Consider the following 13,935-nt stretch of genomic DNA (forward strand, 5'->3'; position numbering starts at 1 on the left):
AGTATTTTTTTTATATATATGTAGGGGATATAGATAATAAGACGAGGTCAAATCATTAAAGTAGGGAGGGTTGCTTAGCAGTTCAAAGCCAATCACACACAGCAGCCATCGAAACCAATTACTTGTGCACTGGAGTATTTGTTTCTATGAAAGAAAAACATACTCGACAGTTTTCCTTGCGTTTGGCCTTGATAACCTTTCACAACTGCCTTAGAAAGGTGGCACAGTACAGCACTCTCCATTGATGGTGAGAGCCTTTTGAAAGTAGTCAATAAACACGATGCTTTTTGCAATCCAAAATACTGAGGCCATCACCTTCCCTGCAGATTAAACGATCTTGATGACCTTTAGAGTAAGTGTTGAGGAGTGTCTCCACTGTTAGGTTATCTCTTATTCTCTAACTCAAAATGATAAACCCAGCACATTTAAGGAAACTGGATTTGCCTCAAGCAATGTCAGATATCATCGAAATGTGATCAGCCTGGTGCCCTTTTAATCAGGTGTCAGAAGAAGCAACACCCACCAAGCAGAAACTTTCATCATGCCAAATTTATTGTGCAGAATATTCGCAGCTCTCACACGTGATATGCTAATAACACTGGCAATTCATTTTTTTTCTCCATTGGAGGCAGTTTCAGACTGTTCAGATCATTAGTCTTCTCAAAATTATCTCTGCTCAAATCACTTAATCAGCTTTGCACTGTTGATAAAACTGGAGCATCATCCTCCGATATATCAACATGTTCTTGGGGACTAAATCCTTTTTCTACAGGTACTTGATAACAGCATGATGCCAAATTTTGTTCATCTTGAAGAGAAGTCACTAATAGTTACTTTTGAAGTTTTCTCTGAACATTCAAATGTCAGTTTACCAAGAAAGAAATAATGAAGCTATAAGTAGTGTTAAAATGGAAGTAAGCCGAGTTTTTGCATCACTCCATAATTCACACGTATATGAAAAAAACTGCATCAACATATTCCAAAAGTTTTCCTACGCTCACACGTTTTGTTAATGAAACGTTTCATGAGGATGTGCAAAGTGTTTTCCTCGTATATTTTTTATGTACATGCATTATGGCACAATGTATAAGACGGTGCTGTGTCATTGTGGTACGGAGCCAGGTCTTCAAACGGCGAAGTGCACTGAATGTTCTTTCGCTTGATGCAACAGATACAGGTGAAGACAAGACAAGCTGCATTAACGCCAATACTTGTGGCATACTAGAATGACGAATAGCATCAGACGCTCTCCATTTTCAACTATGTCATTAAATGATTTAGGCAAAGTTTCCCTTTCCGTCCATAGGCTAGCAAGAAGTTTGATTTGAGATGACAGTAAGAGCAAATCAAAAGAAGCAGGTAGATGTGCATCTTCAAAGTTAATTACTCCGCAAGTGACTGCTGACAACAGCAACTCCTCTGGCTCAGAGCATACACGTATTCCCTGTTGCTGAATCCGGCGAGTCAATTCATTTTCGATGACAGCCACTATAGAGAAAAATTGCCGACGCCAGTTATCGGTGACAGAAAGAGCAACTTCTTCAGTAGTAGTTGTGTGCCTAAAGCACAGTGGTGTATTTTTAGATCGCGAAATGTTGGGCATTTTCACTAAGTCAGAAGAGGATACTTCATCAAAATATTTTTCAAAAACCTTCTCACTTCTCATTTTTGAAAGAGAGTTTTTCAACTTTTCAATCAATTTCAAGCAATCACCGTCTGTCGTGCCTGGACGCTGTAAGCTACGTGCCACTGGCTTACATACCCCAAATATATCCCCAGCGATTTTAATGCCGGATAAAATGGAAGCTTGCCAGATTGTTTTAGCAGCCCTTTAACAGTAGCTTTTGTTGTTGCTCTTAACGACGAGTCATTAAGAAGGTCAAGCAAAAAATTTTGAATATTCTTATAATTGTTTTCTGCTTGTTTCAGTGCTGCTTCTCTAATGCACCACCGAGTTGGACACACTGCTTGCAACATGATGACATTCTCACCACAAAGATTTGTCCATTGTGCTTTTCTTTTTGGTAACTCTTTTACAAGACTGGCGCATTGATGAACAAAGTTCAGTGCATCAGCTACAAAGGTAACCTTAGAACTAACTTCTTGGAGGACAAGGTCTAGAGAGTGGTTTCTACAGTGTACAAAATATGTACCTGGGAACAAATTTTTCAATCGCGTTTGTACACCTGAAATGTTTCCACTCATGGTACTTGCACCATCAAATGAAACACAGCATAACTTTGAGCCAAGTGAAATGTTTAGGTGACAAAAAACATCTAGAATAACCTTAGTCAGTGTCTTCGAAGAGCAGTCAGGGGGGTTAGAAAATCCTCATTGACATTCAGGTCTTCAGAAACGTACCGGACAGTGATTGATACTTGTTCCATGCCAGAGCAATTAGTGGTACCATCACATATAATGCCAATAAATCTGGAATTTTCTACTTTTATTTTGATCGCATGTAAAATGTTATGAGCATATGCCTCTAAAATTTCATTTTGAATTGTATCAGAGAGGAAATTGTTCCGACGCTTAGACCACTGGCTTACTTCTGCATTGCATTCTTCAGCAAGTTCCATTACAAGATTTACGAAGTTTCCCATAAGATTTTGAATTTCTGTTGAATACAACATGGCAGATGATTAAAAAGGGCAGACACAAGAAAGAAAAAATAAGTAAAGAACCACGTATAAGGCCACTGAATTGTAACGAAAGAACTCTCGTCGAACAAAACCCTGAAAAACAAATAGTGAACATCAAATAAATAGTGCTTGTGTTTTTATTGGCAAAACCAGCAACATGACCTCCCATCCAATATGCTTCAAAAGACGATAAGCCATACTAGAGCACCGTCTTTTATTTGAAGAAATCAACGCCAGAAATTATTCTTTGGAAGCCTCGTATTAATTCTATCGCCTCTTTTTTCGAACCGCCAAGTTACAGGGGCATAATCGCATCAACATTAGTTATCATGCGATGGTGGGGTGACATACAGACACACAAATACATACATTCGTATGTATATGCGTGCGTGTATGTGCTTACATATGTACCTACCTACCTCTCTCTCTCTCTCTCTATATATATATATACACACACACACACACACACACACACATATATATATTATATATATATACATATGTGATAATATACGGTAAAACCATATAACCGGAGGAGAGCTTACGGATCTTTTTAAAACGGGGGCCACATTTTTCATTAACGAAACACTTTGAAACTTGGAACACTGGTAGAATGTGTCATATAAAACATCTTTTTCTCTTAGTCTTCTTTAAAAAAAAAGAAATCCATAAGTTATTCCATGTTAAAGTTGTCGTATTTCTGTAATTTCAACCAATCACTGACGTCCATTCAGCCGATTCTGAAATAATTAACCCTAACCCTAACCCTAACCCTATGGTTAGGGTTAGGGTTAGGGTTAGGGTTAGGGTTAAAGCAAATTTAAAATGAAAAAAGCAAATAAAACGAAGCTATGGAGATTAAATACGCTTTACATCGCTTAATCAGCCAAAGGAGTAAATGTAAACAACTGAATACTTGTCAGTGATTGGTTGAAATAATCGAAATAAGACAATTTTTTACATGAAATAAATTCGAATACAAAAATATTTTTCTGTTCTATAACACAAAATAGATAAGTATACGAAGTTTGAAAGTCTTTCGGTACCAAAAACACTACGTAAAACATTAATGAAAAATGTGGCCCCCGTTTTAAAATAGATCCGAGCTTACTCTACAAGTAGAGAAGTGGATAAATATAAACAGACCTCGTAACGATACCAGCTACCAAATGGTTTCACGGCGAATTGGGGCCCCAAGTGACATTTGTAAAATCATTGGGGGAGAATCCCGAGCCGATTATCGAGGTCTATTTATATTTATATATATATCGTATATTTATAAAGAGGGCAAATTTAGCCTTTTTCTCCGTAGATTGAAAAAAAAAAGATGAACAACTTTAATCGATTTCCGAACATTATTGGGTTCTCATCAGGCGTAGTGGTTCAAACATGAAAAATAGAACTTATGTTGAGTCAGTCTCAATAAGTATAGATTTATTGATCGGCGAAAGTTACATAGTGACTGAAGGTTCGAGAGTTTCGTGCAGAGACACTTATCAAACTAATTAAATCAACGTTTTCTATATAAAACGAAAAAGCAGGACAGTATCGGAAACAGATATGACAAGGATACTATTTTATATATAGGCAGGAAGACGTTTGATTAATAATATGACAGAATTAACGCAAGATAAAAAAATGAAAGTTGTCAATATATAAGGCATTCTGCCTAAACTAAGTCTTTAAGATACGATTTGTTAGTAGTAACGCTAAAAGGAAACTATTTCCTAAGGAACTCAAGCAGATAGAGAGGAATTAAGATTTAATGAAAAGGTGAATCAAGATTAAAGTTGGAGTTGAAAAAAAAGGCACTTATCCAGGCACTGGTCAAGCAAATAATAGTATCGAATATTGAATGTTCGTTTTGTATTGAAAGAATTTTGAAGGGGTTTTATTTTTAGACTGGGGTCAAACGGTCGAATCCATTCAACCATGTTTTAAGTCTTTAAACTTGGGAGTGGTACTAAAAGATGGAGAGAAGTATTGACAGACAGAAACTGGGTGGGAGCTGTCTTCAATAATTCAAGTAATGCTATACATTCAAAATTAACCATACATGCTGGTTTTGTTGTGGTTATTGTTGCTGCTACTGTTGTTATTGTCACTTATTTTTTTGTATTTTGACGCTACTTGCCTTCAGAAGATAGTGGTCCTAAACTCCCTAGGGAATTTTATGCTAGCTTCATCACTTTTATTTATTCATATATTTATTTTTTTCTTTGTTTTGAAACGAGATAGAACTTAACCATTTTATACCGATAGATTTTAGACACTTTTTTTCTGCAACTGGTAAGATTATGTAGGGGGTGCAAATTTTGATCTTGCACCCCCTGAAAATTCTAGGAGGTGCGGGTGCACCCGCTGCACCCCCTGTTCCCGGGCCCTTGGTTGCTAGTGGTGTATTTGGGAGTTAGAATAAAAGAAACAAAGAAAGTTTGCTCAGCCGATGCAATAGTGAACTGGTAGAAGAAAAGTTGAGTAAAAATTTGAAAATTGTGGCAAATGTGAGTATAGATTGTAAAATGTTAAAAGGTGCTTGCATTTAGTCGTTTATTAGAATAAAGGTACTAAATGGCAGGTTGGTAATCGCTTATGGCCATTTCACGCTGAGAGCACTGGTCACCTATCTAAGTACTAACTAGGCTCGACTTTGCTTAACTTCGGTGATCGGACCAGAACCGGTGTTTTCAAAGTGATATGGCCGTGAACGATAAAGAGGTGTCATTCGAACCGTTTTCTGTAATAAACCGTCTGAACGTAGGAAACCGTTGTGTGGTTATGAATTGAATTTTTGTTATCTTGTATGTGTATTACTGAGTTTTATTTTACTCACATCTCAACATCTGTCGCTTTGTCTTTGCCGGCCAGTTGCAATTAGCATACTTTCGATGAAGTTTGTTGTCATAAGCAGTATTGCTTGTTTACCGCGGACAACATCGCTCGCTGTGAAATATCCCATCATGCGCTACTCACTTCACTTGATGGGGGCCTTAGTATTATGCACGTAGAGAGTCCTTTCCAGTAGCATAAAGTGCACGGAAGTGAAATGTAACATAGGCGAGGCACTAGTAGAGAAACTTTGCTAAATACTAGACTTTGTTGTGGCGAGTGTCGTGTTAGGATGATCCATTAGTATTTCCCGTTGGTGCGGGTAGCCATAGCATAAGTCTTTTGATGACATGTGCGGCGGTGTATTGATGTTTTGAAGATTATTTGTGGGTAAGATTTGGACATATTAGTAGTAAGGGTAATGTGGTGTGACAGTGAAGGACTATTGACTAAATTGGCAGCGGCAAAGTGAAATCTGAAATTCACTTGATATTTATTGTTAGCTGTTATCCTATTTAACACTAAGTTAATCGTGTTAAGTCTAACATTTTTGTGTAAACCAAATCTTCGGTTAGATTAGTGTTGTATTTATTTACTATAATATTGTTTAATATGTTTTTGTTCTATTTGTAAAATAAGTATTTTTATATAATTTCATTTATTATCACTTAATATTCTAATTAAGTTTAAGTTAATAGTATAACATTTAAATTTTATTTAAACTAAATATTCGATTTGATAAGTTTAGCATTTCTTTGCAATAATCTTGTTAAATGTTTTCTTTTATTTTTTGGTGATATAATTATTTTTATATAAATTAATTTATATAAATTAATTTTTATTAGTTTATATTATAATAACCGTAAAGTTAATAATATGACGTTTATAATTTCAGTTTAACCTAAAACTTCGTTTAAATTGAATTTTAAACGAAAGATTTGTTAAGATAAGATTTGCACTTAATATTTCTGTTAGTTTATATTTTAATAAACTTAAAGTTAATAATGTCAAGTTTATAATTTTCGCGAAGATAAGTATTACATCTATTTTTAATAATATTGTTTAACATTTTTCTGTCTTGATATAATAAGTATTTTTACATAAATTCATTCGGTAAATTTCAAGCCCTCCGCTACATGGTAATTAGTGCTCAGAAGACGTAACAACGATACTTTGGACGAAATGTAGCGGCAATCCCCAAATCTTGTACGGTGCGTATTTTTGGGTTTGATACGAGGAACGATACCTCGTTTCACATGCATATCACCAAGATGGTGGCAGTATGCAGGCGAATGACCGGATAGATTCAGAGAAACATTCAGAACAACCGACCAGAGAACTATGCTGGTTCTGTGAAGGACATTTGTTCTCAGCCGTCTGGACTACTACTGTCAACTATAGTCAACGTACAGTGTACGTTTAATAGCATAAATTGAGGCGGTTCAGCGATGCTACACAAGGAAGATCGCATCAATAGAACAGCTGAGCTACTGGGAGAGACTGAGAGAGCTACGAATCTACTCCCTAGAGCGAAGATGGGAGAGGTATGCAGTGATATATGTGTGGAAGATACCGGAAGGGCTCGTACCAAACTTTGGAATTGAGAGCTATACCAGACCTCGAACTGGACGGCACTGCACTATTCCAAATGTTCCAGCTGTCTCATCTAAGGCGAGGACCATGTACGGCAACATCTTGGAATTCAAGGCCCCACAGCTATTTAACGCCTTGCTAAAACATCTGAGGGATCTCCATGGAGTGGAGGTAGATGTTTTCAAGAAACAACTTGACTACTTGCTGCTCAAGATCCCAGATGAAACAATATCCAGGCAGGAAACTCAAAAGAGGGCAGTAGTGTCACACTCCCTCCTTCACAAAAAGCCAATCCCATAGAACATTATAAGACAATGTCTGAAATCTCGTCTGGAGAGAAGATCCGCGCTTATTGCAAAAGAGTTACAACGATACGATATAGATGTTGTAGCAGTAGCCGAAGCAAGAATTCATGGAAAGGGGAATTTCGTTGAGAATTCTGCTGGGTATCATTTATTTGGGAACGATAGAGAGGAGACGTGTAAGAGAGAATCAGGAGTGGGATTTGCTACCAAAACTACTCTGGTTTCAAAATTTGAAGCTTCTTGGATTTCATCGCATCTTTCACTCCACCAATTTTCCTGCATCATCTTCAGCTTCCTCTGCACTGTTGCTTTTACTGCTTTGAAATATGTAACCACTGTCCTGTTCGCTGATATGTCAACATTTTGCAACATTTTAAATGCCTTTTGCTTCTCCTCTAAGATAAGGCTAATTTCTTCATCGTTATCGTCAAACCAATCTTGGTGCTCTTTTACAGCAAAGCCAAGAATGTTGGCTTTGCTGTACAAACCTCTTACACCCTTTTTTTTAATGGCTTTCAAATTTCATCACAGAAAACTCACTGTGTACTGACGGTATATTAAGCTTATTGACATCAATCCATTTAGGTAACTTGTCATTATTTGCTCTGACCTTAGGCTTGACAACAAAATTCACCTTGGCACGCAAAAGCCTATGGTCGGCCCAGCACTCGGTACCACGCATTACTCGTACAATAGCATGGTCGCAAGTATCAGTTAAATCCTATTTAATAAAGGTATAGTAGTGACAAAGGAAAAATGTATGGATACGTTTAAAATTCCACACTCATATATATATATATATATATATGTACTCACACATATATATATGAGTGTGTGTGTGTGTGTGTACCCATATATGCATACATACAAAAACACTCACGATATACAGACATATGCACGCCTACCTGCGTACATACATTCATACACATATCTCCCTTCCTTTATACTCAATGGCTAGAAGAATACTACATGAACCAGTTGCTAGTTGCTCTTGCAAGCGGGGCCTTATCTGTGTGGGTGGGGTCAATGTGTAATAATACCAGCGAAATGAGGTTCTCAGAACGGTGTGCATTCTCCCCTGATGACCTCATACACCAGCTAGTATCCGGCACGTGTGACATCTAACTGTCAGCTCTTCTTTCTGCAAGTTGTTTATAACTAATATAAACAGACAGCATTATCATTATCTAGGTTATGTATGTATATATTCATATATGTATATATATGTGTATATAAATATGTATGTATATATCTATGTATTTATATCTGTTTCATTTAAAGCTAATGAATCAGACTCAAGTTGTTATAGCGCACACCAACTAACTTCTCACACATTTAGTTTAATCAGGAAAACGAACAAGGTTCATTTTCGTGTTTGAGAAGGGACTTGCTCAGAAAAGGTAAGAAAACTATTCTTACTATTGTTATTGTTGTTGTTGTGGCCACCGTCGTTGGTATTGTTGCTATTGTTTAGCTGAAAAGTAACCTTGAAGAAGTAGTTTTATTGCTCAAAATATTCCACCCCCGACTACTATCCTGTCTACAAAGATGTAATGCCCACTCGAAATTATTATAGCCAATGTATCCATTTAAAAAAAAATTGAAGCGCTGATATAAGTGATATTTAGTAGTCATTTTTAGCAACAAAGAGAGAAACCACTAGGATAATTTGGACATTCACTGATGAGGAAATCAGCTGCGAATTTTCGGTGCTCCGTGTTTTTGTCGAATTTTACGTTGGTTATGTTTTCGTCTAATTTTCCTCTTTTCAGGGTTTCCTTAGTTTTCTGTTTGCTGTGTTTTCGTCAAATTTTTTTTTGTTGTGTTCTTTCTATCCAACCCTTGATATATCTATGTAGAACAACGCACTCCCTGTTTGTTTACTGATATATATGTGTGTGCATATATATATATATATATGTGTGTGTGTGTGTGTGTGTATGTGTATACGAGTGTATGTATGCATTTCTGTATGTGTGTATGTATGTATTTCTGTCTATGGGTGTGTGAGTATTTCTGTCTATGGGTGTGTGAGTCTTTCTGTCTGTGTTTGTTCCGCCACCATCGCTTGACAACCGGTGTTGGTGTGACTGCATTACCATAAATTAGCGGTTCGGCAAAGGGAAGTTTTTATCGACCCCTAAAAAATAAGCCGACCTCGGTGGAAATTGAACATAATATATAAAGACAGACAAAAACACTACAAAGCATTTTATCCGGCATGCATACAATTCTCTTTTCATGGTTTCCTTAGTTTTCTGTTTGCTGTGTTTTCGTCAAATTTTTTCTTTGTTGTGTTCTTTCTATCCAACCCTTGATATAACTATGTAGAACAACGCACTCCCTGTCTGTTTACTGATATATATGTTTGTGTGCATATATATGTGTGTGTGCACATATATATATATATATGTGTGCGTGTGTGTGTGTGTATACGAGTGTATGTATGCATTTCTGTATGTATGTATGTATGTATTTCTGTCTATGGGTGTGTGAGTCTTTCTGTCTGTGTTTGTTCCGCCACCATCGCTTGACAACCGGTATCGGTGTGACTGCATTACCATAAATTAGCGGTTCGGCAAAGTGATCGACAGAATGAGTACTGAGCTTAAAAAATAAGTATAAGGGTTGATTCATTCGACTAAAAGCTCAAGGTGGGGTTCCAGCAGGGCCGCAGTAAACGACTGAAACGAGTAAAAGATAGAAGTTTTTATCGACCCGGAAAAAGTAAGCCGACCTCAGTGGAATTTGAGCATAGTATATAAAGACAGACAAAAACACTACAAAGCATTTTATCCGGCATGCATATAATGAAATTATTTCCAATATTAATCCCACAAGCAGAAAGACTGCTCTCCGGGTGGTTTTCTGCTAGCTACTTGACAATATTTTCACGTTGATATTTTCAGTTGCATATTCTTTGGACGCAAAATTCCAATGTGATATTTGTGTAATAATGAAATCAAAACAGGAGTGTGTGGGAGAGAGAGAGAGGAGGGAGAACATTGCAAACAATGAATGAAATAAACATGAAATGGAAAATTCGTATAAATAAAAGCTCTTGTACCGAGTATTCAAATTTGGGAACTGGAAATACTCAATAATTATGAAAAAGCTCAGAAAATAAATTTTCCTGAAAGCTTCGATTTATAAAAAATTTCACTTGCTTTGTAAATATTTCTTCCAGTAATTTATCGTAGTTGTAATATATCTCTCATTTAAACAAACCTCAAGGTAACCTAAATACGTTTAGCGTGCTGGAAATAGCAGCGATCACATACTTATTATTGTAAGGCTTATAGCGTTCCAAACAGCCACAGCAACAAAATCTCTTCTTGATTTATTTTTAAAAAAATTATGCCGGTATATTAAGAAATTTTCATTTTATCAAAAATATTCATTTAACAAACTCTGGAAACTGATATGAACATAAGCCTTAAATTTATACAGCTATGTTGTCTAATAGCATTCATTCATTCAATAAATAATTTTTTTACATTACGTATATAGAATAAACTGTGGGATTTGCAAACATTAAAACTTGAAATGAAAACATTGAAATGAATATATATTAAATTATCATTAATGAAAATAGAGGAGACGCAATGGCCCAGTGGTTAGGGCAGCGGACTCGCGGTCGGAGGATCGCGGTTTCCCAGACCGGGCGTTGTGTTCTTATTGAGCGAAAACACCTAAAGCTCCACGAGGCTCCGGCAGGGGGTGGTGGCGACCCCTGTTGTACTCTTTTGCACAAACTTTCTCTCACTCTTTCTTCCTGTTTCTTGAGTAAAGCTGCGATAGACAGGCATCCCGTCCAGCTGGGGGGGGGGACACACACATACGCCATAGAAACAGGAAAACCGGACCCATGAGCCTGGCTAGGTTTAAAAGCGCGCATAAATAAATAATAATGAAAATAGAGGCGAGAGAGAGAGAGAGAGAGGGAGAGAGAGAGAGACTGTTACAAATGAAAATGGAAAATTTCACCTGCAACGAATATTATTTATTAAACATTAAAGTCTACTCCGAATATTTAGATCTGTGAAAAACTTGTAGTTCAAATATTAGATAAACTCCAGAAATCAAAATTACAGGAAATTTCTTGGAACATGAATTTATAAAATAAAATTCCAGACGGTCAAGCCTGTTATAATTGCTTTCTTTTAGTAACTGTTACACACATAATTAATGAGTAACTTTCTTCATTATAATATAGATACATCCGTATTTTTAGTTCAAATATCTCTTGATTCAACTGATATAATAATTTACTCTTTTGATAAAATTGGAATAATCTTCAACTAGGAACCATCCAAAACCGTGTGAGATGTATCTTTTTTCTGTTCTTTCTTTCTTTCTTTGCACTCAAAGAAATCACAATATTTTGTTTTCATCATTCGACTTTCTTTGTCTCAAGACTTAGAAGAAGTATTCTTATTTTGCTTTCTCTCTCAGTAATTCTCCTGGATCTTTTAATGTATTACTTATTTTTACATGAAACGGTGACAATACTTTCACATGATCGCGTTCCATTGGGTTATCGCTCCTTCATTCTAGGAATCCAGAAAGGCTATGAACTTTCAGATGGTTTTGTTTTGGGTCCCTTGGTTGGGATACTCAGCTACATAATTGTTAACTTTATCCTGTTTGTTCTTCCCAGTCATTTAAGTGAGATGATTGTCGCTGAAGGTATATTAGATACAAAACTCAAAGAAGATATTTTTTCTACACTTCAAGGTTATGATCGACTCCTTGCAATAATTAAAGTTAAAGTTTTTATTGCTGTAGACCCATATTTCTGGAAATTTATAGTTGTGAAATGGTTTAAAGGTATAGGTAGAGATAAAATTTTGACTTTTTACAAAAAGAGCAGTATTTTTATAAAATTTATATTATTTTGGCCTCTTATTGTGATTACAATTTTATTTCTTGTATTTTCTATCTGTGAATTACTTCTCCGCCTCGTTTGCTACGGAATCCCATTCATATATTTGATTCTAACTTTACCATTAAGTTATTTCAAAAAATATATTTTACCTGTAAGTAAGAACAATATATGTCCTTCCAAGTGTCCTGATGAAATTTTATCATTGCCGTCACTGCCCTTTTTTTATAGTATGGGCATTTGCTTCAGGCTATATATTTCTTATAAGTTTTCAAATCATTTGCACTTATATATTTTCAATAGCTATTGCAATGCTTGCTAAACCTGATACTGTCGGTGGTATATGGTTTATTGCCATGCTTTTCGTTCACGCTTTTACAGTTATGAACGCTATTCAGGAACACTATAAAGGGATACTAGTTCAATCAATAAAGTTTACCAAAACTATAAAACCAAATTTAGTTCAGTTAAAATATGAAGAGGAATACATTAATGCTAAATTGTTTGAAGTAATCGTTAACGAGTATTTTCCTTTGAGATACGAGATTGGTAAAGCCATTATAAAATTATTTCTAATCGCATCTTTTTTCTTTGCTTGCAATAACATAATAAATCGAAAGGATTTGGATCTATCAGCATTCGCACGGATTGCTTTGATATTGATGACTTCATGGATACCTAAAGTATTGTCGAAAATTAATGCTAAATTTCATTTTGATACGTCTCTGTCACACAAAGTTATTCAGACAATTTATGAATTTCCAAAAGGAAATGAATCCAATTGAATTTACGAAGCTATTAACATTTTCCCAAAAATACAATTATTCCAATATTCCAGAAATTATTCCATCGGTTTTAACTACTTTGTATAGTAATTTGGTGGATTTCACCTGATTTCTATATCCTTCGACTCTTAGCATCATCACCGTTCACACCTTCCTTACTACATAAATTTCGACTACTGACGCCAGTGGTAATTGCCTTGATCCTCTTTTCGATAAAAAGCTGAGCTGTTCAATATCCGAAGTACGCCTAACCACTTTCTAATGAATGCATTGCAATTTTTCTCAATGATTTGGACTCGTGACAGTCCACCTCGTATATTAAAAGTGGCCACGAAAGTTGCGGATATAAGCCGAAATGTAAGCGCCTTAGTTTGCTTCCCTGGTAGCTTGGAACCATCAATTGCTGTTAGTCCACTCCTGGCTTGTTTCATGATCTGCATCCCACGACTCTTATCTGACAATCTTCCAGCTCTTAACTGGTTCTTCCTAATCTCTTGGAATGCTTTCTCCAGCTATATTAAATTTTACTTTTATTTTGCACTATGCTAATAAATGTCAGACTATGCGACTCTTTTACTCTGAATCACATTCTTTGTCACTATCAGCTCGTAGCTCCAAGAGGGGAGTCTGCATGATTGGCTTGTCTATCAACAGAAGTGTCACGACATACATGAAGGCCTTCTTAGGTGATTGTATATCGGGCATTTGTTCCGAAAAGTTTGTTACAATCAATTTATCATTTAAAATTAGCAACTTACTGACTGCAAAACTTAATATAATATTTTGTTTCTGCTCATTCTAAACTCTTCTTGATCTTTAAACTTTATAAACCCATTTTACTGCAGTTTACTTTATAGGGCTGTTATAGCTGCATTTCTAAGTATTAATTTTCAATC

The 13,935-nt window shown here is 36.0% G+C and overlaps 1 protein-coding gene across 1 annotated transcript; it reads left to right on the top strand.

Annotated features, from left to right (window-relative positions):
* The first annotated feature begins 11,844 nt into the window (after positions 1 to 11,844).
* LOC149135540 (uncharacterized) lies at positions 11,845 to 13,935 on the top strand. The gene is given in 2 exon segments (XM_089353080.1): positions 11,845 to 12,422; positions 12,424 to 13,935. Coding segments are annotated over 2 exon segments (1,194 nt in total). The 3' UTR covers positions 13,040 to 13,935.

This window comes from Octopus bimaculoides, chromosome 5, assembly GCF_046866305.1.
Source record: "Octopus bimaculoides isolate indiv1 chromosome 5, ASM4686630v1, whole genome shotgun sequence".
In the NCBI taxonomy this organism is placed as follows: domain Eukaryota; kingdom Metazoa; phylum Mollusca; class Cephalopoda; order Octopoda; family Octopodidae; genus Octopus; species Octopus bimaculoides.